The 23,627-nt window shown below is 42.8% G+C and overlaps 1 protein-coding gene across 10 annotated transcripts in view; it reads right to left on the reverse strand.

Moving 5' to 3' along the window:
• Positions 1 to 23,627, reverse strand: part of LOC126414772 (probable basic-leucine zipper transcription factor N) — a 409,868-nt gene that overhangs the window by 263,013 nt on the left and 123,228 nt on the right. For 6 of the 10 annotated variants that reach the window (XM_050083380.1, XM_050083383.1, XM_050083385.1 and 3 more), the window contains exons 3-4: positions 22,411 to 22,522; positions 20,488 to 20,694 (exon numbers count right to left, since the gene is read on the reverse strand). In XM_050083380.1, the coding sequence (XP_049939337.1) occupies positions 20,488 to 20,694; positions 22,411 to 22,482 (279 nt within the window). In that variant the 5' untranslated portion in view covers positions 22,483 to 22,522. The remainder of the gene's footprint in view (positions 1 to 20,487; positions 20,695 to 22,410; positions 22,523 to 23,627) is intronic. The other 4 variants (XM_050083381.1, XM_050083379.1, XM_050083384.1 and 1 more) reach the window with 1 other exon arrangement.

Genomic DNA, 23,627 nt, shown 5'->3' on the forward strand with positions numbered 1-23,627 from the left:
GGAGACAGGATGTTAATAATGGGTAACACTGTCTCTGTCCTCGCCTCAGTTCGGCGAGCAAGAGTCTGCACATTTCTTCAGAAGTATCTTGTCCAGCTGAAGCCGCTCATTGATTATTAGGTGTCCTAGAGCTATCAAATTACGGGGATGTTGACTGATATGTTTCACCCACTAGTCCTAAAAGTCCTGGATGTTTTCTGTATGATTAAAGATACCATGTTTTAGTGGGCTAGTTGAGCCATATGGTGCCTAAGTGCCCGTCGACCCAGTAATGTATCCGTGCAATCCTGTGTTGTGATAATGGAAGACGCTAGTGTCCGTAACATACTCATCATGAAGACGTAAGAGAAAGGGCAACAGCTGGTCATCGAGAAAGTTGAGATAACCATCCTGGTTCACATGCATGGTAACCTAATTGAGAGGATACGGAAATCGCCCCAAAACATCACAGAGAACCACCTTCGGCCTGAACAAAACCCATCGCACACTGCGGCTTAGACGCCTCATTGGGCCATCAGTCGCATCATTGGAAAAGAAAACCACACTACATGCTTCAAGTGACCTGCTATTAGCCGGCCACCCGTGGCCGTGCGGTTCTAGGCGCTGCAGTCCGGAACCGCGGGACTGCTGCGGTCGCAGGTTCGAATCCTGCCTCGGGCATGGATGTGTGTGATGTCCTTAGGTTAGTTAAGTTTAAGTAGTTCGAAGTTCTAGGGGACTGATGACCTAAGATATTAAGTCCCATAGTGCTCAGAGCCATTTTTTGACCTGCTATTCAATTTCAGTGTTGTCTGGATTATTGGAGATGTGTAACTTAATATGCCTCTGTGAGCAATGTCTTTTGTAAGTTACGTGATTCCAAGTGTCCCTTCACAGTGCTCGCTCGGAAACTGGTTGACATGGTCGTGCAGTCACTGACACCAATAATTCATGGCGACTTAAACGATTCTCATTGACAATGCGTCACGCTGCTCTCCATTCCCTGATGGTTAGGAGCCCTTTACGATCACTCTTCTTAATGTCGTGTTACATGGCTTGCGACTGGTACACCATGCTTTGTAGGCAAGTCTCAACGTCGACCAGTCTCACTGCGCTGATTCAGCTCAACCGAATGGTACCTGATCTACACCATTTATCGTACTCCGGAGGAATCAGTGTGCTCTTTTACTGCAATGACTACTATTTTGTCCGTTGAGCTTACTTTACTTACAGTAAAAGAATTAATCGTCTTAAGTCGTGTGCTCGGTGATAGGGTAATTCCACACTCTCTGACGCAGAGTCCTCACTACGTACGTGTGTGTAGATTCGCGAAGCGTCTCCGGAGGAGCAGACACCGCCGGCCCCTGAGGTCGCAGCGAAGGGCAGCGTGGGCGGCGGGCGCGCTGGCTGCTCGCCCAGCCCCCTGGCGAGCGCATTGTCTTTATGAGCGCCGCTATTTATACTCGGCGCTCATGTCAACAAAAGCGCGACGACGCTCGCCAATATTTTCCACATGCTCTATTACTGATCCTCGTCCCTTGCACTTGAGAATCCGCTGTCATCCTTTTAAATTATTCGTTTGCTTACTCAAAGCGCAGCCAGAGCTTTTGTCTGCAGATCGAGTTGTTTTTAGGATTCTGTCTAGAACGAGTCATTCCTACCGCGCGTTTGTAAAAATAAACCGATTTCTTTGCTACTAGGGAGAGATTTGCCAAGAATGCACTCCAGTACAGTCCTGTGTTGCATTTGGCTCGTATGTGAGGCGTATTTTGTTTGTTAATATTAAACGTACCTTGGAGATCCAGGCCATTACAGACAGAAATGAGGTGAGAAGGTCGTGGCCGAGCCCTTGCTCAGAGGATTATGCCGGCACTCACCGTGTAATGTAAAAGTTGCACTGCATACATTTTCCATAGGCCGCTGTCTCCTAAAGAGAGGACTGCACTCGGGGATTCTGTGCTCATATGCTTGCCTAGCGAGGTTTTCACTAGTCTTCAGCTGTGCAAGTTTTCGTATTTTGGCGGTAGCGGAGAAATAGAAAGCGCAGGGATCTTCTGCCACGACGGAAGCAGCTGTGCAGAAGGTCCCACGCTAGACAACACCGCCGGCCGAAGTGGCCGAGCGGTTCTACGCACTTCAGTCTGGAACCGCGCGACTGCTACTGTCGCAGGTTCGAATCCTGCCTCGGGCATGGATGTGTGTGATGTCCTTAGGTTAGTTAGGTTTAAGTAGTTCTAGGGGACTGATGACCTAAGAAGTTAAGTCCCATAGTGCTCAGAGCCATTTGAGCCTAGACAACACCAGAACTCGCAATGTCCAATAGAAAGTGTTATTATTAGCATTAAGGTATTACAGATGGTGTGCCATAGGCAAAACTGACAGGGAAGCTCTTGAAGTAATGTCTGTCGCTTAGAACAGGGCGTGCTACATAAATGCGGTAGCGAGTAAGGTGTGCATTGTGATGTGCTCTAGAACAGTTGGTACACTCCGTTCTAAAGACATTGACATAAATGAAATGACGTCAACATTGTAACAATGTGGTTCGAGTGATGTAAATATATTACATTGTCACCTCTTCAGCACACCGATATTTCTGAATAATATTGGTAAAATTTTTCATTTGTGTGTTTACGATATCGGTAACTGCTGTGTATATAATTATTAATTCTGTTACTGTGTACTCGTATATAACTAATACTGAAATACGTTGTTTCACTGCGAATCTCGTTTCATTTTATTCAGTTAAGATAACGCCAGTGGTACAGGTTTCTTATCCCATTCTTCCATACAATAGGGATACGATGTCTCCACCCATTTCTCACTAGAATTATCCCCTTTCTCATTGGAGCTGTACATTCAAAATGAGAGACCACAAACAGCGAACAGTGAAGCACAGCAACGCTGACAACGAAGTCTAGTAGTGGAGATATTTTTTGTATACATAAGACAGTCCATTGACAGGCGAGGGTGCGAGGGAGAGAGGGGAAGGAATGTTTACCTGCTTCCTTCCTCACCTACACATGGATCTCTCCTGAGCTGTCTGCTGTACCAGTTATGCAATAGTAACTAGTGGAGATTTATGTCCGGCAGTGCATCCTTTCTGTTTTGCTCCGTGAAGCGATGTCGCACAAAAAGGTGCACACGAAGTCACACAATAACTAGAACACAGAGAGCAGACATTCACCTTCGGCGTCTGCTGCAACGCGTTCGCCAGATTGGGACAATTTGGCCACATCGACTAATTATTTTGGTTATTTATTTCTAGTTTCTGCTACCAGTCACTTTTTATTTTATGTTTAATCTAACATAATACAACGCGTTTCGAACATGTTAATTTCATCTTCAGGGATTTATACATGCATACATTCAGAGAAATGTTACTTAAAAATTAACAGTCTTCAACTAGATTAATCTATAACTATTTTTCCGTTGTATGTTACTGTAGCAGCTGGTGTGGCATTTGGGGGGAGGGGGGGGGGCAGTGTACGGCTAGAAATAGAAATCAGTGATGTCTTCTGCTAGTTTTCTTCCTTGTGGTTGACCGTGTATGATATCACAGCCTGTATAGTATGCAGATAGATTTGCATCAGTTATGTGTTACGAAAATACTGTGAAAGGCTTTTATATGAGAGTTGATCACTTATTAAGTAGCATTTCTCTGTTTGTATGTATGTATAAACGCCTGAAGATTAACAAAACATGTTCGAAACGCGTTGCATTATGTTAGATTAAACATAAAATAAAAAGTGACTGGTAGCAGAAACTAGAAATAAATAATTATCCCACACAGTCACGGTTCACAAACATAGCCATTATGGCTGAAAATAATTATTTTGATGCTATGTGATTAAGCAGTAACTCACCGCACATCCGGAATTTTGTTTTAACTACCGGTTGCATTAGTAATGGCGACGACGGAAATGGTCTTAAAATTGTAAGAAAGGGGAAATAAATTAGTGCTCGTCAACATTGACTACTTTAGAGATGTGACACTAGCTGTTGAGGAGAAGGTTAGGGACAGCACGTGACAATGGCCTTGTGGGAAGACCTGAACGGAATACAAATCGAAGGGCCCGGACACTGAGCCTCTATTGATGTTGTTCGTGTCGGTGCTGCTAGTTCCGTATTTCAATGCCCATGGACATTCTATAGCTTTCTAATAATTTATTGTTGTTGTTAGATACGTGCATGTGTAATTATATGTAAGTCTGCAGCCTTTCGTGGCCGCTGTCTTGATAGTAAACTAATGTTAGTTCGTCATATTCCTCTTCAGTTTCTTCCTACACAATCGACGTTCAGACCCCTCTGTTCAGAGTCTTCTGATGTTCCTGGTTCAGGTAACCGATGATTGTTTAAGAAGGTATTGAAGGAGAACTAACGAGCCCTAAAAACCTGCAAGATTTTACCTTCAGTGTTTGATTCTGCCAAAAACCGTGTGTACTACTGCTACAACTCTACAGTGCAACTTTCCTAAAAAAGTTTCTACTGGGTTACAGTTATTCGGCCGCGCGGGGTAGCCGTGCGATCTGAGCGTCTTGTCAGGGTTCGCGCGGCTCAGCCCGTGGGAGGTTCGAGTTCTCACTCGGGCGTGGGTGTGTTGTGTGTTATCCTTAGCGTAAGTTAGTTTAAGTTAGATTGAGTAGTGCGTAAGCCTAGGGACCGATGACCTCAGCAGTTTGGTCCCATAGACATTACCACAAAAAAAAAAAAAAAAAAAAACAGTTATTCGTTGCCCCAGATCTGTGCACTTGTGCTGTTAGCTTCTATCGCTAGGTAGTGTCTTAAATTGAATGAAATTTTCACTCTGCAGTGGAGTGTCCACTGATACGAAACTTCCTGGCAGATTAAAACTGTGTGCCGGAACGAGACTCGAACTCGGGACCTTTGCCTTTCGCGGGCAAGTGCCCTTCCATCTGATGTACCCAAGCGAGCCTCATGACCCCTCCTCACAGCTTCAGTTCCGCTGCTACCTTGTCTGCAACCTACCTGAGTAGTTCATATGGTAGAGCACTTGCCCGCGAAAGGCAAAGGTCCCGAGTTCGCGTCTCGTTCCGGCACACAGTTTTAGTCTGCCGGGAAGTTTCATATCAACGCACACTCCGCTGCAGAGTGAAAATTTCATTCTGAAAACATCTCCCAGGCTGCGGCTAAGCCATGTTTCCGCAATATCCTTTCTTCCAGGAGCGCTAGGTCTGCAGGAGAGCTTCTGTGAAGTTTGGAAGGTAGGAGACGAGGTACTGGCTGAATTAAAGCTGTGGAGACGGGTCGTGAGTCGTGCTTGGGTAGCTCAGATGGAAGAGTACTTGACCATGTAAGGCAAAGGTCCCGATTTCGAGTCTCGGTCCGGCACACAGTTTTAATCTACCGGGAAGCTTCACCGTCTTAACGTTTTCTGTATCGCATTAACTCGTCAGTCGCTCAAATTTAGACAGTTAGGACTATTAGGACACAGTTCCAATCTAACGGCGCCAGTATGGATACGTCTGCTCACACATCTACGTTTCTTCCTAATCGGTAGCATGTGTTTACAGAAAGCAAATCTACGATTGGTAGAAATGCTGTGGATAGGCGTTTGGAGAGAACAATCATCTTCCAGCGTCCTTAGACTGCCCTTGAAGCCCCATACAATTGGCAGGAAGTAAAATATGCTGTCATTTCAAACCTGTGCATCTGCGAAAGGCGCAAAGTGCTAGCGGGTATGAAAGGTAGAAGACATTTACATGTATGACAGAGTCGGATTTTGAACCTACCTATTTTCTAATATTGCTACTCATTACACGGTAGCACTGGACACATATTTACGAACACAAAGTGTTTTAATTTAAAGGTAGTTGAGCGATGGATCTTCGGATGGACTAAAACTGTGCACCCAAATCTACATAACTACTCCAGAATTCACACTTCAGTGTCTATCAGAGAGTTCATCGGACTACCTTCACTCTCTTTAACGTTCCACTCCCGAACAACACGAGGGAGGAAGAAAAAACAAAAAAAAAAAAACACAGCATTGTATGGTAGTGAGATATGGACTGCGAGAGAATCGGGAAAGAGAATCGAAGCGTTTGCAGTGCGTTGCTATAGAAGGATGTCGAAAATCAGTTTAACTGACAAAGATAAGGTATGAGGAGATTATCCGCAGAATCGACGAAGAAAGAAACGTATGTAAATCACTGACAAGAAGAAGGGGCAGTGTGGTACGGCATGTGTTAAGACATCAGAGAATAACTTGTATGGTACTAGTGGGAGCTGTAGATGACTGAAACTATAGGGAAAGACAGAGATTGGAGCAGTTGTCTTGTGACAGCCAGAGCGAGAGCACCAGCAGCAGCGAGTACTGTTTGTATAAAGCGTTTATTTTGCATTTTGTTTACGACCTTCCACTAAGGAAGGGATTCTATTTGTGTTTATCTGCTCTGCATAGTAACTAACAGTTCTTGATAAAACTTTACGTAGTTTTCGTGTTAGATTTCTTAGTGTTTTCTGGATCGTTTAGAACAGAAAGCGCCCTAAAACCGTCTTTTGTTTGTTTCGCGGCCGTTAGCCACTAGTCACTTGAATCAGCAGTTGTCTTGTGACAGCCAGAGCGAGAGCACCAGCAGCAGCGAGTACTGTTTGTATAAAGCGTTTTTGTACTTATTTGCTGCGCTTAGCTTTTAAATAGTTTTTCTGGGAAAACCTAGCGTAGTTTTCGCGTCTCGTATTTCAGTGAGTGTTTCTTGATTATCAGAGTAGCTCATCAGAAGATTATCTTGGGAATTTGTCACCGTATAGAGTAGGGTAAACATAGTCATGTGTAGGGACTGTGGTTGTTGTGAGCGGACGCAAGGAGAATTGGCCACTCTTCGGGGGCAGGTGGAGGCTTTGTCTGTTAGGCTCATCGAGCTCGAGGCGCAGGCGTCGGCTCGTAGTGGCGTTGGGGCAACTGTGGTGAGACCTATGCCTATACTTCGGTGGCCTTGGAATCACATGGAACCCGTGATGTCGCTGCGTCTTCAGGCAGTGAGCATCTTACCGGTCAGCCATCACTCCAGGGTGAATGGCGGACAGTGGTGGGCTCGCGCGTGCCTGGCCGAAAGGCGAAGGTGGGATCTGGCCGCGTGGCAGCTGCCTTACCCCTTTCCAACAGGTACGGGGTGCTTCCTAGTGGTGATGACATCGTTTCAGAGCCACCACAGGATGCCTCGCCTGTTGGGCCAGTGGCCGATTCTCCGGCAAGGTCCCGACAGTCACAGAGGGCGGGCCTATTAGTTATAGGGAGCTCCAACGTTAGGCGGGTTATGGAGCCCCTCAGGAAAATAGCGGGTAGGTCGGGGAAGAACGCCAGTGTGCACTCGGTGTGCTTGCCGGGGGGTCTCGTCCGTAATGTGGAGGAGGCCCTTCCGGCAGCTATTGAACGCACTGGGTGTGACCGGCTGCAGAGAGTAGCACATGTCGGAACGAATGACGCCTGCCGCTTGGGTTCTGAGGCCATCCTTGGTTCCTTCCGGCGGCTGGCTGATTTGGTGAAGACAACCAGCATCGCACGCGGATTGCAAGCTGAGCTTAATATCTCCAGCATAGTGCCCAGAGTCGATCGCGGTCCTCTGGTTTGGAGCCGTGTGGAGGGTCTAAACCAGAGGCTCAGACGACTCTGCGACTATAATGGTTGCAAATTCATCGACCTCCGTTATTGGGTGGAGAACTGTAGGGCCCCCCTAGACAGGTCAGGCGTGCACTACACACCGGAAGCAGCTACTAGGGTTCAGAGTACGTGTGGCGTGCACACGGGGGTTTTTTAGGTTAGAGGGACCCCCCCTTGGGCGAAACGATAAAATACCTGACGGCTTACCAGAGGGGACATTATCATCGTTGATAAAGAACGTCCGTCCTCAGAGACCAAAAACAGGAAAAGTTAACGTAATATTGGTAAACTGCAGGAGTATCCAGGGCAAGGTTCCTGAATTAGTATCTCTTATTGAAGGAAATAGTGCGCATATAGTATTAGGAACGGAAAGTTGGTTAAAACCGGAAGTGAACAGTAACGAAATCCTAGACACAGAATGGAATATATACCGCAAGGATAGGATAAACGCCAATGGTGGAGGAGTATTTATAGCAGTAAAGAATTCAATAATATCCGGTGAAGTTATTAGCGAATGCGAATGTGAAATAATCTGGGTTAAGTTAAGTATCAAAGGTGGGTCAGATATGATAGTCGGATGCTTCTATAGACCACCTGCATCAGCAATCGTAGTAGTTAAGCGCCTCAGAGAGAACCTGCAGAACGTCGTGAAGAAGTTTCGTGATCATACTATTGTAATAGGGGGAGACTTCAATCTACCAGGTATAGAATGGGATAGTCACACAATCAGAACTGGAGCCAGGGACAGAGACTCTTGTGACATTATCCTGACTGCCTTGTCCGAGAATTACTTCGAGCAGATAGTTAGAGAACCAACTCGTGAAGCTAACGTTTTAGACCTCATAGCAACAAATAGACCGGAACTTTTCGACTCCGTGAATGTAGAAGAGGGTATCAGTGATCATAAGTCAGTGGTTGCATCAATGACTACAAGTGTAATAAGAAATGCCAAGAAAGGAAGGAAAATATATTTGCTTAACAAGAGTGATAGGGCACAAATCGCAGAATATCTGAGTGACCACCATCAAACGTTCATTTCTGAGGAAGAGGATGTGGAACAAAAATGGAAAAAATTCAGAAACATCGTCCAGTACGCCTTAGATAAGTTCGTACCGACTAAGGTCCAAAGCGAGGGGAAAGATCCACCGTGGTATAACAATCATGTACGAAAGGTACTGCGGAAACAAAGAAAGCTTCATCATAGGTTTAAGAGTAGTCGAATCATAGCTGATAAGGAAAAAGAGCGTAAAGAGAGCAATGAGAGAAGCATTCAACGAATTCGAACATAAAACATTGGTAAACAATCTAAACAAGAACCCTAAAAAGTTTTGGTCATATGTAAAATCGGTAAGCGGATCTAAATCCCCTATTCAGTCACTCGTTGACCACGATGGCACCGAAACAGAGGACGACCGAAGAAAGGCAGAAATACTGAATTCAGTGTTCCGAAACTGTTTCACTGCGGAAAATCGTAACACGGTCCCTGACTTCAGCCGTCGCACGGACGCCAAAATGGCAAATATTGAAATAAACGATATCGGAATTGAAAAACAACTGCTATCACTTAGTAGCGGAATAGCATCCGGACCAGACGAGATACCCTTAAGATTCTACAGTGATTATGCTAAAGAACTTGCCCCCTTTCTATCAGCAATTTATCGTAGATCGCTGGAAGAACGTAAAGTACCTAGCGACTGGAAGAAAGCGCAGGTCGTTCCCATTTTCAAGAAGGGTCATAAATCAGATGCGAATAATTATAGGCCTATTTCGCTTACGTCAATCTGTTGTAGAATAATGGAACATGTTTTGTGTTCTCGTATTATGACGTTCTTAGATAATACAAATCTCCTTCATCATAACCAACATGGATTCCGCAAACAGAGATCATGTGAAACTCAGCTCGCCCTATTTGCCCAAGAAATTCACAGTGCCGTAGACACTGGCGAGCAGATTGATGCCGTATTCCTGGACTTCAGGAAGGCATTTGATACGGTTCCGCACTTACGTTTAGTGAAAAAAATACGAGCTTACGGAATATCGGACCAGGTTTGTGATTGGATTCAGGATTTCCTAGAAGAAAGAACACAACATGTCATTCTTAACGGTTCAAAATCTGCAGATGTAGAGGTAATTTCGGGAGTACCGCAGGGAAGCGTGATAGGACCTTTATTGTTTACAATATACATAAATGACTTAGTTGACAACATCGGTAGCTCCGTGAGGCTATTTGCAGATGACACGGTTGTCTACAAGAAAGTAGCAACATCAGAAGACTCGTACGTACTCCAGGAGGACCTGCAGAGGATTAATGCATGGTGCGACAGCTGGCAGCTTTCCCTAAACGTAGATAAATGTAATATAATGCGCATACATAGGGGCAAAAATCCATTCCAGTACGATTATGCCATAGGTGGTAAATCATTGGAAGCGGTAACGACCGTAAAATACTTAGGAGTTACTATCCGGAGCGATCTGAAGTGGAATGATCACATAAAACAAATAGTGGGAAAAGCAGGCCCCAGGTTGAGATTCATAGGAAGAATTCTAAGAAAATGTGACTCATCGACGAAAGAAGTAGCTTACAAAACGCTTGTTCGTCCGATTCTTGAGTATTGCTCATCAGTGTGGGACCCTTACCAGGTTGGATTAATAGAAGAGATAGACATGATCCAGCGAAAAGCAGCGCGATTCGTCATGGGGACATTTAGTCAGCGCGAGAGCGTTACGGAGATGCTGAACAAGCTCCAGTGGCGGACACTTCAAGAAAGGCGTTACGCAATACGGATAGGTTTATTATCGAAATTATGAGAGAGCACATTCCGGGAAGAGATGCGCAACATATTACTACCGCCCACATATATCTCGCGTAATGATCACAACGAAAAGATCCGAGAAATTAGAGCAAATACGGAGACTTACAAGCAGTCGTTCTTCCCACGCACAATTCGTGAATGGAACAGGGAAGGGGGGATCAGATAGTGGTACAATAAGTACCCTCCGCCACACACCGTAAGGTGGCTCGCGGAGTATAGATGTAGATGTAGATGTAGATGTAGATAACCAACACATAATTGAGGATGTAGGGTGCAACTGCTACTCTGAGGTGAAAAGGTTGGCAAAGAGAGGAATTCGTGGTGGGCCCCATCAAGCCAGTCAGCAGACTGATGACTGGTCGAGAAGGGGTAGTGGGGAAGGAGGCTGCTACTGGATACGACGTGCAATCTCGCCTGTTACAAGTTAAATGCAGTCTTCATAGCAGCTGCCTCGTGATGGATGTGTTAGATCTCGAGGAATACTCAAAAGCTTGTGGAAGAGCGACGGTTACTACTACCTCACTGGTGCGAAGGTTCGCCCGTTAAGTAGCCCACTGGACGTAATGCATCTCGGTTATTATGGTTTGGAGGTTGTTCGTCATGATCCTCCAACAATTGTTGATATATTAATGCTGACAGAGATTCCTTAAGAAAATATGGAGGTTCAGATTTGATTCCATACCACAACGTTTCGAGACTCGTAGTTGACTTCTCAAAACCATATCCATTTTGCATTCTAATCGTTTGTGCACTGTCACGTTGCTAATCTGTGTTATGAAGTGCCATTGTAATTTTCACAAAGATTAATATGTAAATTCAAACGTTAATATATAAACTGTGTTCACGCTTTACAGTAAGAGTTAACATGGAGAATTTTGCTCTCTCTCTGTCTCTCGCTTCTCTAGTTTTATGGAAACCCGTATACAGGGTATCAGAGAGGGAATGGGCAGTACTCAGAAGTGACAAGAATGGTCATTTGAAGCAAAAACCTTCATTTAAACATGTGCCCTATTTCGAATGGTTTCCAAGCTAGAACATATTTAATGTACATTTGTTTTTAGGCTATTGGTGCACACGTATATGTATTTTCCACCAAACCTCTTTGATATTTTATTCGAACTCAGTCTACCTCGTCGCTTTCAACTTCTTTTCTCGGGATGTCTTTCTGCCGTTAAACTAGATCGCTGAGGGTGCAGTTGTCCATGGTACAAAAAAAATGGTTCAAATGGCTCTGAGCACTATGGGACTCAATTGCTGAGGTCATTAGTCCCCTAGAACTTAGAACTAGTTAAACCTAACTAACCTAAGGACATCACAAACATCCATGCCCGAGGCAGGATTCGAACCTGCGACCGTAGCGGTCTTGCGATTCCAGACTGCAGCGCCTTTAACCGCACGGCCACTTCGGCCGGCTGTGTCCATGGTACGTTGTGAGTGAAGTAGTGAGAGGGAATGAAGGTGTATCAAAGAGAACCATCGGTTAACTATGTTTGTGCACGCACTGGCTAAAATTTCACACACTCACAGTAATGAAGAAGACGCAGTTGTGGTGAATGTTTACGACTTACGCGATGGTAGTGTTCTTGCTGCTGTCGAAGAATACCGTCGGCGTTTTCCGACACGTCAAATTTCTAATCGTAGATGTTTACCAGAGTTTCCAGCGCATTGCGTGACATTGGTATTCTTCCAAGTTACCAGTTTTCTCCTGAAGGCCTTGTTCAACGACCCATGCAGGAGCAGCAACACATTGTTGACATGGTGCAGCGGAGTCTTGCGACCAGCACATGGCGACTTTCTGCAAGTATCAGTGACCCATGAACACGTGTATGCCGAGCATCACATGTGGAAAACTTGTACCATAATCTTCACATTGCCGAGAATACCTCACGACTTGAATTGTGTCACTGGTTAAATGACAATCGTCATTTTCTTCCATTAATACTAAATGCTGATGAAGCCACGTTTACACGGGATGGAATCAATAACACACATAATAATCACCGGTAGCCGCTGGAAAATCCACAAGCTACAGTGGAAACCAATTTCAAAATCGTTTTTCTATCAGTGTTTGTTGTGACGTGATCGATAACATGTTGATGGGTCGAGCCATTTTACAAGAGCGAATGACGAGACTGAATTACTTGTATTTTTTGGAAAATTCGTTTGTGAACATCTTGAGGACGTTCCTTTGGTCGCACTGACTGCAGTGTACTTGCAGCATGACTGAGCACCTCCACATTTTACCGGAGGTGTGAGGGAACATCTCAGCCGGACTTAACCCTAATCGCTAGACAGGTCGTGGTAATTCAATTAACTGGACACCAAGATCGCCAGACCTTAAGCCATTAGGTTTTTCTTTATGAGTTTGGATAAAGTCTAAGGTGACAAGCGATACGTGAATACGCGAGATGAATTACTTTATCGTATCATTGGTTCTCCAAAGAATGCACAAATACAAGGAAGCTGACAATGCGATATTCGAACATTTTTTGGAAACTGTACGGCAGATAGGATGTGACGTGTACGTTAATGCTCTGAGGTGAGTGTGTAGAAAATACGTATTTTTCAATTAATGCTTCGTAAAATGGATGTTGTAATGTTTGCTCACTGTTGTTCGTGTGTACACGTAAAAATCTACATAGCTTTACCTTGTATTAGATTACCTGTTATTATAAATATAAGAAATTAATCTTCCGCTTACGTACTCTTATGAAACATACGTAACATATGAACTCGAAGGCATTGATGATGTACTTACCTTGAGAAGCTGTATTGTTCGGTGTCCCATATTATTTTTTTTTAATTTTTTTTTATTTATTTATTTTTTTTTTTTGAGTCCACCAGACATCAATGTGGTGTGCAACTTACCTGTGTTACTCGAACGCAGTAGCAGAAGTGATACGAAAAGTGGTGATCTATTATCGGCGAAGGAAATTAAAGCCGCAAATCGCTAACACTGTCGAAAATAATTAAACAATATCCCAGATAACAGCGACAATATTAATTACTCTACATTAATTATCTTTTGATGTTGCGATTTTTTGCCTTCATTGTAATTTTGCAGGCATATTCAATGGTAAATATGGATTTTTGCCAACAGAGTTAGGAATAAAAAAGTAATGAATTAAAACGTCGTGCCTGATGCTGAACTCGTGGAAGCAAGTTTCACTGGATACGTCGCCAAAATATTACTTGGCACGTAACTGTCATGTAAGTCGACAGTTAACTGATAATAACCTGAAGGGCGTTGATACGTCTCTTGTTGAAAGACCATATCCTCAGAACGTTCAATGGGCGACAAGACTAACGAGAGGCTAAGCCAGTAAAAACATAAATCTGCCACATACAGAAAAACTTTGGTTGTTTCGGACAAGTGGTACACCGTCGCCGTTATCTTGTTGCAATAAAACCTTCGACAATTTGATTATGTTTCTCTTGCTATTTATAGCATACACAGTTGTCAACAACTACGAGGTCTCATGTAACTGCATGTAATTTTCTAATATGCTAGCATCATGCTGGCAGCAATAGATAAATTTCCAAAAGTAGTGAAAATAACTGTAGGCCTACGTTCATCTTAAGAAAATTCAGTTGTGAACTGCAGTAATGGCCGTCCACCCCTCTGCCAACGTTGTAATAACTGGCATGCTCCAGCATTTGTTGTTAACTTCAGTATATTCTTGGGGATTTTATTTCAGTAGGACAACTTCACAGCTTGTGTCACCTGAGAGACGGCAAAGCTGTCTTTCCATCAGAATGACCGTTCGCCGGCCGTTTCGCCGGTGAAGCATATGAACATTCATCGAATGGGGCTTCAGTGACAGAAAACTGTAATCTGGTCGAAGCAACGGAGCCTAAGGACACACGACGCGCCTAAAAGGACTTCACGTTGTACGGCTCGAAAGCTTTTAATGAGTACGCTGAGATTTTGAGGAGGTACTGATTTGGCGACAGAAGTAGACTGTAGTTTTGGGAAATTCCCTTCCTTTCGTATACAACTGTTAGTTGCAAGTGGCAAAAAATTAATTTCTTTCCGCCAGGGCGTTTCAGACATGAAACATGTTTTCCGTAAGTACCAGTCCAATCCCGATTTTTTTAAAGAATCGAACTCCCATGGATAAAATAGCTTCAGACTTTGATTACTTTGCAGATGAGCTGATGTCTTAAATAATTGACTTTAAGTATGTAAGCGAGAAAAGCTTAGGAAAGCTTTGAAAGTATGCTTAAAGCGTGTTGCAAGTCACTAAGTGCTCTCATTATGAAAAACGCTCCATGAATATAGTGTCGATAATTTGCACTCCGTTTCAAGCAAAAGCTATCTTCTGAACCATGTGTCGTACAGTGATATACACGGAGGTAAAAAAAGGAGTTGTGCGACATAAACGAAAGTTGGCATGCGTGTTTCTACATCTGAAAGATGATGTCTGTTCAGATTTCGCGCCAGTCTGATAAGTGTGGCGCTAGTAGAGCCACTATGAGGACGCAAATCAGGTTTGCTTTAAATACACGGTGCAACGGTCGTTACGGTAGTTACCTTTGAGACTGGTCTCGATGAGTTGGTGTTACTCAAGAATGCCTTTAAGGCGACAAAGATGTCATTATCAACATTTCATTGAGTATGGACGAGGTCGTGTAATAGGGCTACGGGAAGCTTGACGTTCCTTCTTCGTTATTGCAGGTAAACTTGGCAGGAATGTAGCCACTATACATGACTGCTGTCACCTGTGATCACGCAAATGTATGGTCGCTAGAACACCGGGCTCTGGTCGACAAAGTGGCACGGCCGAGAGGGAAACTATCGTGTTCGGCATGTGGATTTGGTGCATCGTATTGCATCTGCAGCAGTAATTTGAGCAGCAGTTGGCACCACAGTGACACAACGAACTGTTACTAATCGTTTACTTCAAGGGCAGTTCCGGACCAGACGCCGTGCAGCGTGCATTCCACGGACCCCAAACTAATGCCATTTGCGACTTCACTGGTGTCAAGCGAGAGCTCGTTGGAGGGCAGGGTGGAGGTCAGTTGTGTTTTATGATGAAATCTGGTTCTGCGGCCTACAAACAACCTGTCTGCGTGCTAGAGACACTGGACCTACACCTGGAGTTATGGTCTGCGGTGCGATTTCGTATGACAGTAGGAACACTGTCATGGTTATCGAACGCCCTGACTGCAAATTTGTACGTCAGTCTTCTGATTCGACCTGTTGGGCTGCCACACTTGATTAGCGTTCCAGGGGGTGTTTTCCAACAGGGTAACGCTCGCCCACATACCGTTGTTGTAACTCAACAGCCTCTACAGAGTGTTGACATGTTGCCTTGACCTGCTAGATTGTCAGATCTATCTCCAATCGAGAACGTATGGGACGTCATCGGACGACAACTCCAGCGTCATCCACAATCACCACTCCCCGTCCCTGTATTGAACGACCAAGTGCAACAAGCATGGAGCTCCATCCCGCAAACGGACATTCGGAACCTGTACAACACAATGCCTGCACGTTTGCATGCTTGAATTCGACATTTTGGAAGTTACAATGGTTATTAATGCACCAGCATTTCACACTTGCAATGGCTTATCTCGTGCTTACATTGACCTGTGATCTTGCAATGCCAATCACTAAAATATGTTACCTAGACAAATATATTCCCGAAATTCTATTACCCTACATTAATTATTTTTTGCTGTCAGTGTAATTTTGCAGGTACAGTCAGCGGTAAATATTGATGCTGTCTGCAAAAGTTGCTGTGAGTAGAGATAGTCGTAAAGAAGTAATGAATTGAAACGTCAGACTTGATACTGAAGTCTTACTGTATAAAGAGCGAAAATGTAGTAAGCGCCAAACTTTTTTCCATTTATCATTTTGTGTGGGGCGTAACTTATAAAAATTTTCGTAAAGGTTTGAAATTACTTGAATGGTTCTTGTAAGACGGTTCTTGTAAGACGCTAAGTGCTCTCATTCACGAATAGTGGATGAATAAAGACAGTTACGTGCGCACCGTCAATTACTCTGTCTCAAGACAGACACACAGTTCCTATGCCTGTAATACTTGTCTTGTTGTGTTAAACCTTTGGTATACAACTGATCACGTCTCTTAACGAACAGATTATGACAGAATTTAAATTTTAAATTCGGCCAATAATCTCACGAAATATTGAAAGTCAGTTTTTGTTGCCTATGTACGCCGTTAGATAGGGAACCTGCAGTTGGAACCGGATACTCATTTAGTAATATAAGTGTGGGAAATTTCATTGATCACCGCATCGTTGCTTTGGTGAGAGTATGTGTATTTTGTTGTTTGGAAGTGGCTGAGTTTATTCACTTTACATTCCTGCGCGCTCTTGTGAGTGTTCTACAGGCTGCCCCATGCTGTTTGGACACCACCAACGTTACTCAACTGTACTTATCTTCGAAAAGTGGCTAAATGTAATCAATCGTAATTGGACATCAGTATCACTATCATATACTTCTTTTTCTTGTAAAGACCATGCCTTGTTACGGCAATAATTCTTCCCTATTTTATGTCGTTCTTTCATTTATTGGTAATTTAGATTTTTTTGCCTTGAGAATATTGAATATTATTATTTTATATCTTCCTCCCCCCCCCCTCTCTCTCTCATGATTTTTCTTTCGAAGACATATACCTCGAATCTGCTATGTCGAAATATGTGCCCAAAATTTGTTTTTGTTTTCACTTACGAATTGTAGACACGAGGCTCCTTTTCTGTTTTATTTAATCTAGTTTCTTTTCTTTCCACAAAGTCTTATTTAATCGGCAGTACAAAATCTTCATCGTCCCCGTTTCCCAACCTGAAGCTAATTCGAACATCTACTCTCGATTATTTCTTTATTTCATATTTCGCATTTTTAAGAAATGTTTCGTTCCACGTATTGAAAAATATTAAATCGCAGCGTTCCTTTCTTAAAGAATTATACAATTTTTGTATTTTCAACATTGCAGCACGGTCAGCAATCGTGATAATCTAATATATTAGAAACTATCAGCCTCGATTCCGGTAAGGGAACAAACCTTTACCTAGGTTTCAGCCCAAGTAACTGAACCTTCTTCAGACGATGTACCTGAATCTATAATATGTCTTTGAGGGCATGGTCTAGAAGTAAAACTAAAACAGCCTGACTTAGTACTTATGTACCGCATTTTTAAAACGTGACTACACCTATTCAGGCTTTTTTAGTTTTATTTCTAGACCATGCCGTCATATTATAGATTCAGGTACATCTTCTGAAGAAGGCTCAATTACTTGGGCTGAAACCTAGGAGAAGGTTGGTTCATTACCGCAATCGAGGCTGATACTTTCTTATATATTAAATTATAAAATTTATGTTATAACAATACCGCATTTCGTTTTTAAAACATATTTTTTTTTGGTTACTCCAAAAGGATGAGTTTCGCCAATAAGCATCATGTAGAAACTATCAGCCTCGATTCCGGTAAGGGAACAAACCTTTACCTAGGTTTCAGCCCAAGTAACTGAACCTTCTTCAGACGATGTACCTGAATCTATAATATGTCTTTGAGGGCATGGTCTAGAAGTAAAACTAAAACAGCCTGACTTAGTACTTATGTACCGCATTTTTAAAACGTGACTACACCTATTCAGGCTTTTTTAGTTTTATTTCTAGACCATGCCGTCATATTATAGATTCAGGTACATCTTCTGAAGAAGGCTCAATTACTTGGGCTGAAACCTAGGAGAAGGTTGGTTCATTACCGCAATCGAGGCTGATACTTTCTTATATATTAAATTATAAAATTTATGTTATAACAATACCGCATTTCGTTTTTAAAACATATTTTTTTTTGGTTACTCCAAAAGGATGAGTTTCGCCAATAAGCATCATGTAGAAAATTATTCACTCCATTGTATAAATCATCATTTACCCAACCTGATTAGGAAATCGTGAGGCTCTCACATGCTGATAGTGCCCCTTTGCCTGGAGCATTCAGTGGATCTTCTTGCTGTTCAGCAAACCAATTTCTTGTTCTCGTATGACCACACAAAAAGCACGATGTCGCTTGATTACTGCCGCGAAAAGACACAACTCTGTCTTCTTACTCTCTGACAGCAACTTCCTCTATCAGTAGATGCGTAAGGGTCATACCTTCGTTGCTGAAAATAATCGTCTTCTATTGAAGTTTGCCTAAAGAAGCGACACGCTTACAGTAAGTTACTTTGAGCACGTGCCTGTAATTAAAAGTCTGAACACGGTTTCATAATGTAAAACCATTTGGAGGTTTATGTCCCATACGACTGCAACACTGCCTGCATGTATCGTATAAGTATTATTCATTATTAGTATGTTTGATGCCAGATCATTCTACATATTGTGATAATCAGGTTAATGTACTGGATGTTACATTCACATAAATGAATGGTGTGCTCCAATCATTCTGTGTGACTTTCAAAGAAAGAGGATAAGTATGTTGGGTCAAAGGGGAGCTTCAAAATGTTTCGGAAGATATAACAAGAGAGTTTTGGTAAGCGTGAAAGGTCTACTTAAGATTTTAGTGAGTAAGCTCATTCTGTTTTGTGTCTGAAAGCAACGAAAAGAAAGAAAGTTAGGATAAAAGCTCTTAGAGAAGAGAGTTGCGACTGTGAGTCCCAGAACTGGGTCTGAATAATAAATGTACCAAAGCTTTCGATTCGAAATCTTGGCTTCTTGCAATACACAATCGTCCAGGTTTACAGACGAATGGTATTAAACACTTTTTAGCACAAAAAATCAGAATTGTGTTCATAATTTTTCTCTTGCAAAAATAAGACTTTTTTAAATAAATGATTCAAGTTTGCCAAGATTTCGCTGTCGTTACTTCCAAAACATTATGAAGCTACGTTCTGCAAGTAAAATGAAGTTATGTTTTACAATTTGACACAAAACTTTATTCGTCTTTCAGCCACGTGATTACACTTAATTACAATCATGTGCTTGAGCTGTTTTGCATTTTTATGGGAACGTGCTCATAAATGAAATGAAATGTGCAGTTTCGTCTTTTTTGCATACAGGTGACATTTCTTAAAATAACAGTCCAATAACATCATTTAATCACCATTTTGACATTTATTTCTTACACTAAAACAAGAAAGATTTCAGAGAAGTATAGAATTAGCACGAAAAAAAAATGATTTACCACACATGAAGGTCTGTATAACCCTAAAGTATTTCACGAAACACGAGTCAACATGATAAGACGCAAGGGAAACGAACACGGGTTTGATGTTCAACCAACATATTACACTCGTAAAAAAAAAAGACACGCGTTGCAGAGCTCCAGTTCTGTGCAATAAACTAATGAGTACAAGTTGCAACTCTTTTCTCTACAAATCGATTATTGTTAGATTAATAATCGGACAAAAACAATCACAAAAATCTCACACAGTGGTACATCACAAGGTTCATGTCTTTTAAAAAGATGTCTTTGGGTATGGGAACTCAAGAAAAAAAAGCAACTCAACACGGTTCATACAACAGAAACAAAAAAAAATCAAAAAAGCCATTGTGTGCAGTGTTCAAGAGTTTGCTCAATTATGACGTTACTCGAAAGAGTCGCGATAGTGATGTTAATGTCAAGCACATCACGAAAAAGCATTGAAAGTCAGCATTACAAGAGTGGTCTACGCCATTGGTTAGGGTTTTCGTTTATTCCTACCAATACTGGATTAGGAAATATGGCGGTATTGTCATTTCTCAATCTGTTTCGTACATCTGAGTCACATATTCATGCCAAAATGTCGTTTTATAATGAGTACATCCAATTCCGAGACAACGATATTTTTCCCAGTGGCCATATTTGGCTCTCTACATTCGCAAAAAAATAGAAGAGAGGGTGGTAGTTGTGTGCGTTACGATCGGAGCATATACTTGATGAGTGTGAAGCCTGTGCAAAGAGAATGAAAAATATGAGAAAATTTTAAACAAGACGAAATCGCTACAGCTAGTTGACACCTGAGCACGGTGAGGTGGAGGAAACAGAAGTGAGCTGCGGCAGGGGTCGGTGGTCTCGGCAGCGCAGCGCGCCTCTTCCGGCGCGCCGCTCAGAATTCGATCCTCTTTACCTGGCTGGACTCGATGCCCACGGAGGAGGAGGAGACCACCTTCTGGGAGGACACGGAGGAGGAGACGCTGGACACGGACGACTGGATGACGCTGGAGCTCTCGAGGCGGCGCGTGGAGCTGCTCGCCTCCACCACGTGCGAGCTCTCGCTCTGCTCCACGCTGCTCTTCTTCTCCAGGATCTGCCGGCCGCCCACCTCGCGGCGCTCCTGGAACGAAACGTGCTGACGTCAGCATCTCATACAGGCATTTTAAGCGTGAGGGTCACATTTTTCCAGATGTTGTACTTCTGGCTAAAATGGTTCAAATGGCTCGGAGCACTATGGGACTTAACTGCTGTGGTCATCAGTCCCCTAGAACTCAGAACTACTTAAACCTAACTAACCTAAGGACATCACACACATCCATGCCCAAGACAGGATTCAAACCTGCGACCGTAGCGGTCACGCGGTTCCAGACTGAAGCGCCTAGAATCGCACGGCCACACCGGCCGGCCTTGTGCTTCTATTCGAGCAGTAATTTCTGCAATATCTGATCAAAAGTATACGGCCACCCATTAGCGGACAGCCTTTATCACGGCCTGAACTCTATTGGCGACACTTTCAATGAGGTGTCTGAACGTCCGTGCGGGAATTGCACCCCCGCCCATTCTACTGCAAATTTTGGGACCGGTAGCTTTTGCAATGAGTCCCTTGAAAAGTATTTCTCACGTTAGTTTGCACGCTCGCATTTGAAAGCTAACGACGTCAATGAGAGGTTAGGAATTTGTTATAAATGCTTTATCACAGGCTAGCAACTGCTAACACTTCAAATGTAAGTCTACGGATTCGGCTGACTAGCCGTACTTTACTGCACTGGAAGTCCCTTTCACATTTCTTTGGTACATAGTATCTGTTGGGTATCAGACATGCTTTTTAAAAGAAAATTACGTTTTCATGTCATAACACAAACCATTGTATAGAAAGGATTTAATCGTACGGTTATTGAACTTATGACGTCTCTTCCGCGTGGTAGCCGCAACACAGGATCTACAGGCTGCAGAAACTTTCAGAAGAATGGCCATTTTGGGTCAATGAAGTGGGCTGTGAGGCGCTTCGTGTACATGGAAGCCAAAGGAGTGGTTTCGAATCTCTGTTAGTGCATAGTTTTAATCTGTTGGGTTGTGAACATACGCAAACACACCGCTGCAGAGTAACAGTTGAAGTAAAAATATAGACTATGTGTTTTACACTCTATTGTTAGCAATGTAAGTGATAGAACAGCGGTCAATCACATGGAGCATGAACTGAGTTGTTTCTCGTCTCTTCTGGCGTGCTTTTGGAGGCGTATAATGGCTGTCGTAGAACAGAATGAAACCAGGACGAACAGTACATAGGAAGACCACTAACGCGCCTCAAACCTATGTTTTCCCTATAACATACGAGCAGCACATTCAGGTAATGAAAGCTGATGGTTGTTATTTGAAGAAATATGTACTTCCAGTCTTTTGGGAATCCTCACTTCAACTTATTCCACTTTTCTATTCTGAACTTCAGATTATCAACAGCTCTACGCTGTACAGTGGCTTGCTGAGTATGTGCATAATTCAGATTCTGAAGACATCAGTTTATTTTAACTTCAAATTAAATAATGTTTTATTTAAAAGTGATAAGCAAGATGTTAATTCCGAGTAGACAGGTACAACACATCTCTGCAAATGCTGCGAATACTAAATTTTCTGTTAAGATATCTCTAAGTGTGCGCAATCGCCCATGAATGAGACTGCTGCATGAACGGGAACAAGTGTGCAGAGAACTATTTTTTTGCGCTTGAGAAATCTCTCAACCTTAGCGTCCACTTCTATGTTTACCTGCCGCTCATTCCTCGGGTAGAAAGTACTCCTAAATATTTATCAGTGCACTCCAACGTCTCGTTTGATATCTTACCTCCGAAGAGGAAGCTTCCATGCTGGAGGAATGTTCCTTGGAGACGACGTTTCCTGTGGGAGTTACTTCCATTTTGTTACTGCTGTCTGGTTTTCTCTCGTTCAGGAACCTGCTGTAACACAAATGTCGTGCATTAATTCTCTTTTGAAGCGAATTTTAAATTCATAAGTATGTCATAATTAGATTTAAGATAATGCACACTGAGTTAAGAATCTGACATCCAAAAGTGACAACACTCAAACTGAAATCATATACATGCGAAATACCTTCTCGAAAAACGCCTAGGGGTTATGGAGCACGGGATAGGTAACAACTTTTGTTAGAGACAAAATGTTTCGTGACGCTAGCTGTCCTTTTGCTTTGGTTGTGCCCCTGAGTGGCCGCAGAGCGTGGGCACTGTGCTGCATGTGTCTGCAATACGTGTTGCCTATAATCCAGTCATCTACTCCTCGTGAAAGGACGAACGCCGAAAAAATTTAAGTTCCTGGTTCGCTTTTAAAATACCTTTCTCTGCGTTCTCAAGGTCTTTTTGTTGTTGAAAATCACTCTAGCAATTTATTGGGGTCGGTATTACGCAACACACCTAGTAAGTAGACCCTGCTACAGAACACTAACGTCACTGATCAGCATTCATACATATAAACATTGACAAACGAGTTTTTCGTGATCTGACCAACAATTTGGAATTCAGAAGGAGGTATTGTTCATTTGATCTACTACTAAAACGCATCCAAATTGATAAAAGAATTCGGTACAGCATTAACTATATTTTATGACACAATATGCAAATATTTGTTAGGGGCTACTCTGCGTACTTAAACAGTGCTGGTAGAAATTAAAAGTGACAAGCGAGAAATTTATTAGCATTTTCTTTTTTGGACTGTCTCGACGGTTCAAACCCGCGACCGGCCATCCTAATTTAGGTTACCCGCGATTTCCATACATCGCTTCAGGCAAATGACGGGAAGGTTTCTTTGAAAGGGTACGTCCGACTTCCTTCGCCATCTTTCGCTAATCCGATGGGACCGATGATCTTGCTGTTTGGTCTCCCACCGAAATCATCCAACCAACAAACACACACACACACACCCACACACACACACACACCCACACACACACTCATATATATATATATATATATATATATATATATATATATATGATATGAGTGTGTGTGTCAATTTCATATTTTCAAAGAAGTCGGGTCGAACTGAGGT

Source organism: Schistocerca serialis, chromosome 1 (assembly GCF_023864345.2).
Source record: "Schistocerca serialis cubense isolate TAMUIC-IGC-003099 chromosome 1, iqSchSeri2.2, whole genome shotgun sequence".
In the NCBI taxonomy this organism is placed as follows: domain Eukaryota; kingdom Metazoa; phylum Arthropoda; class Insecta; order Orthoptera; family Acrididae; genus Schistocerca; species Schistocerca serialis.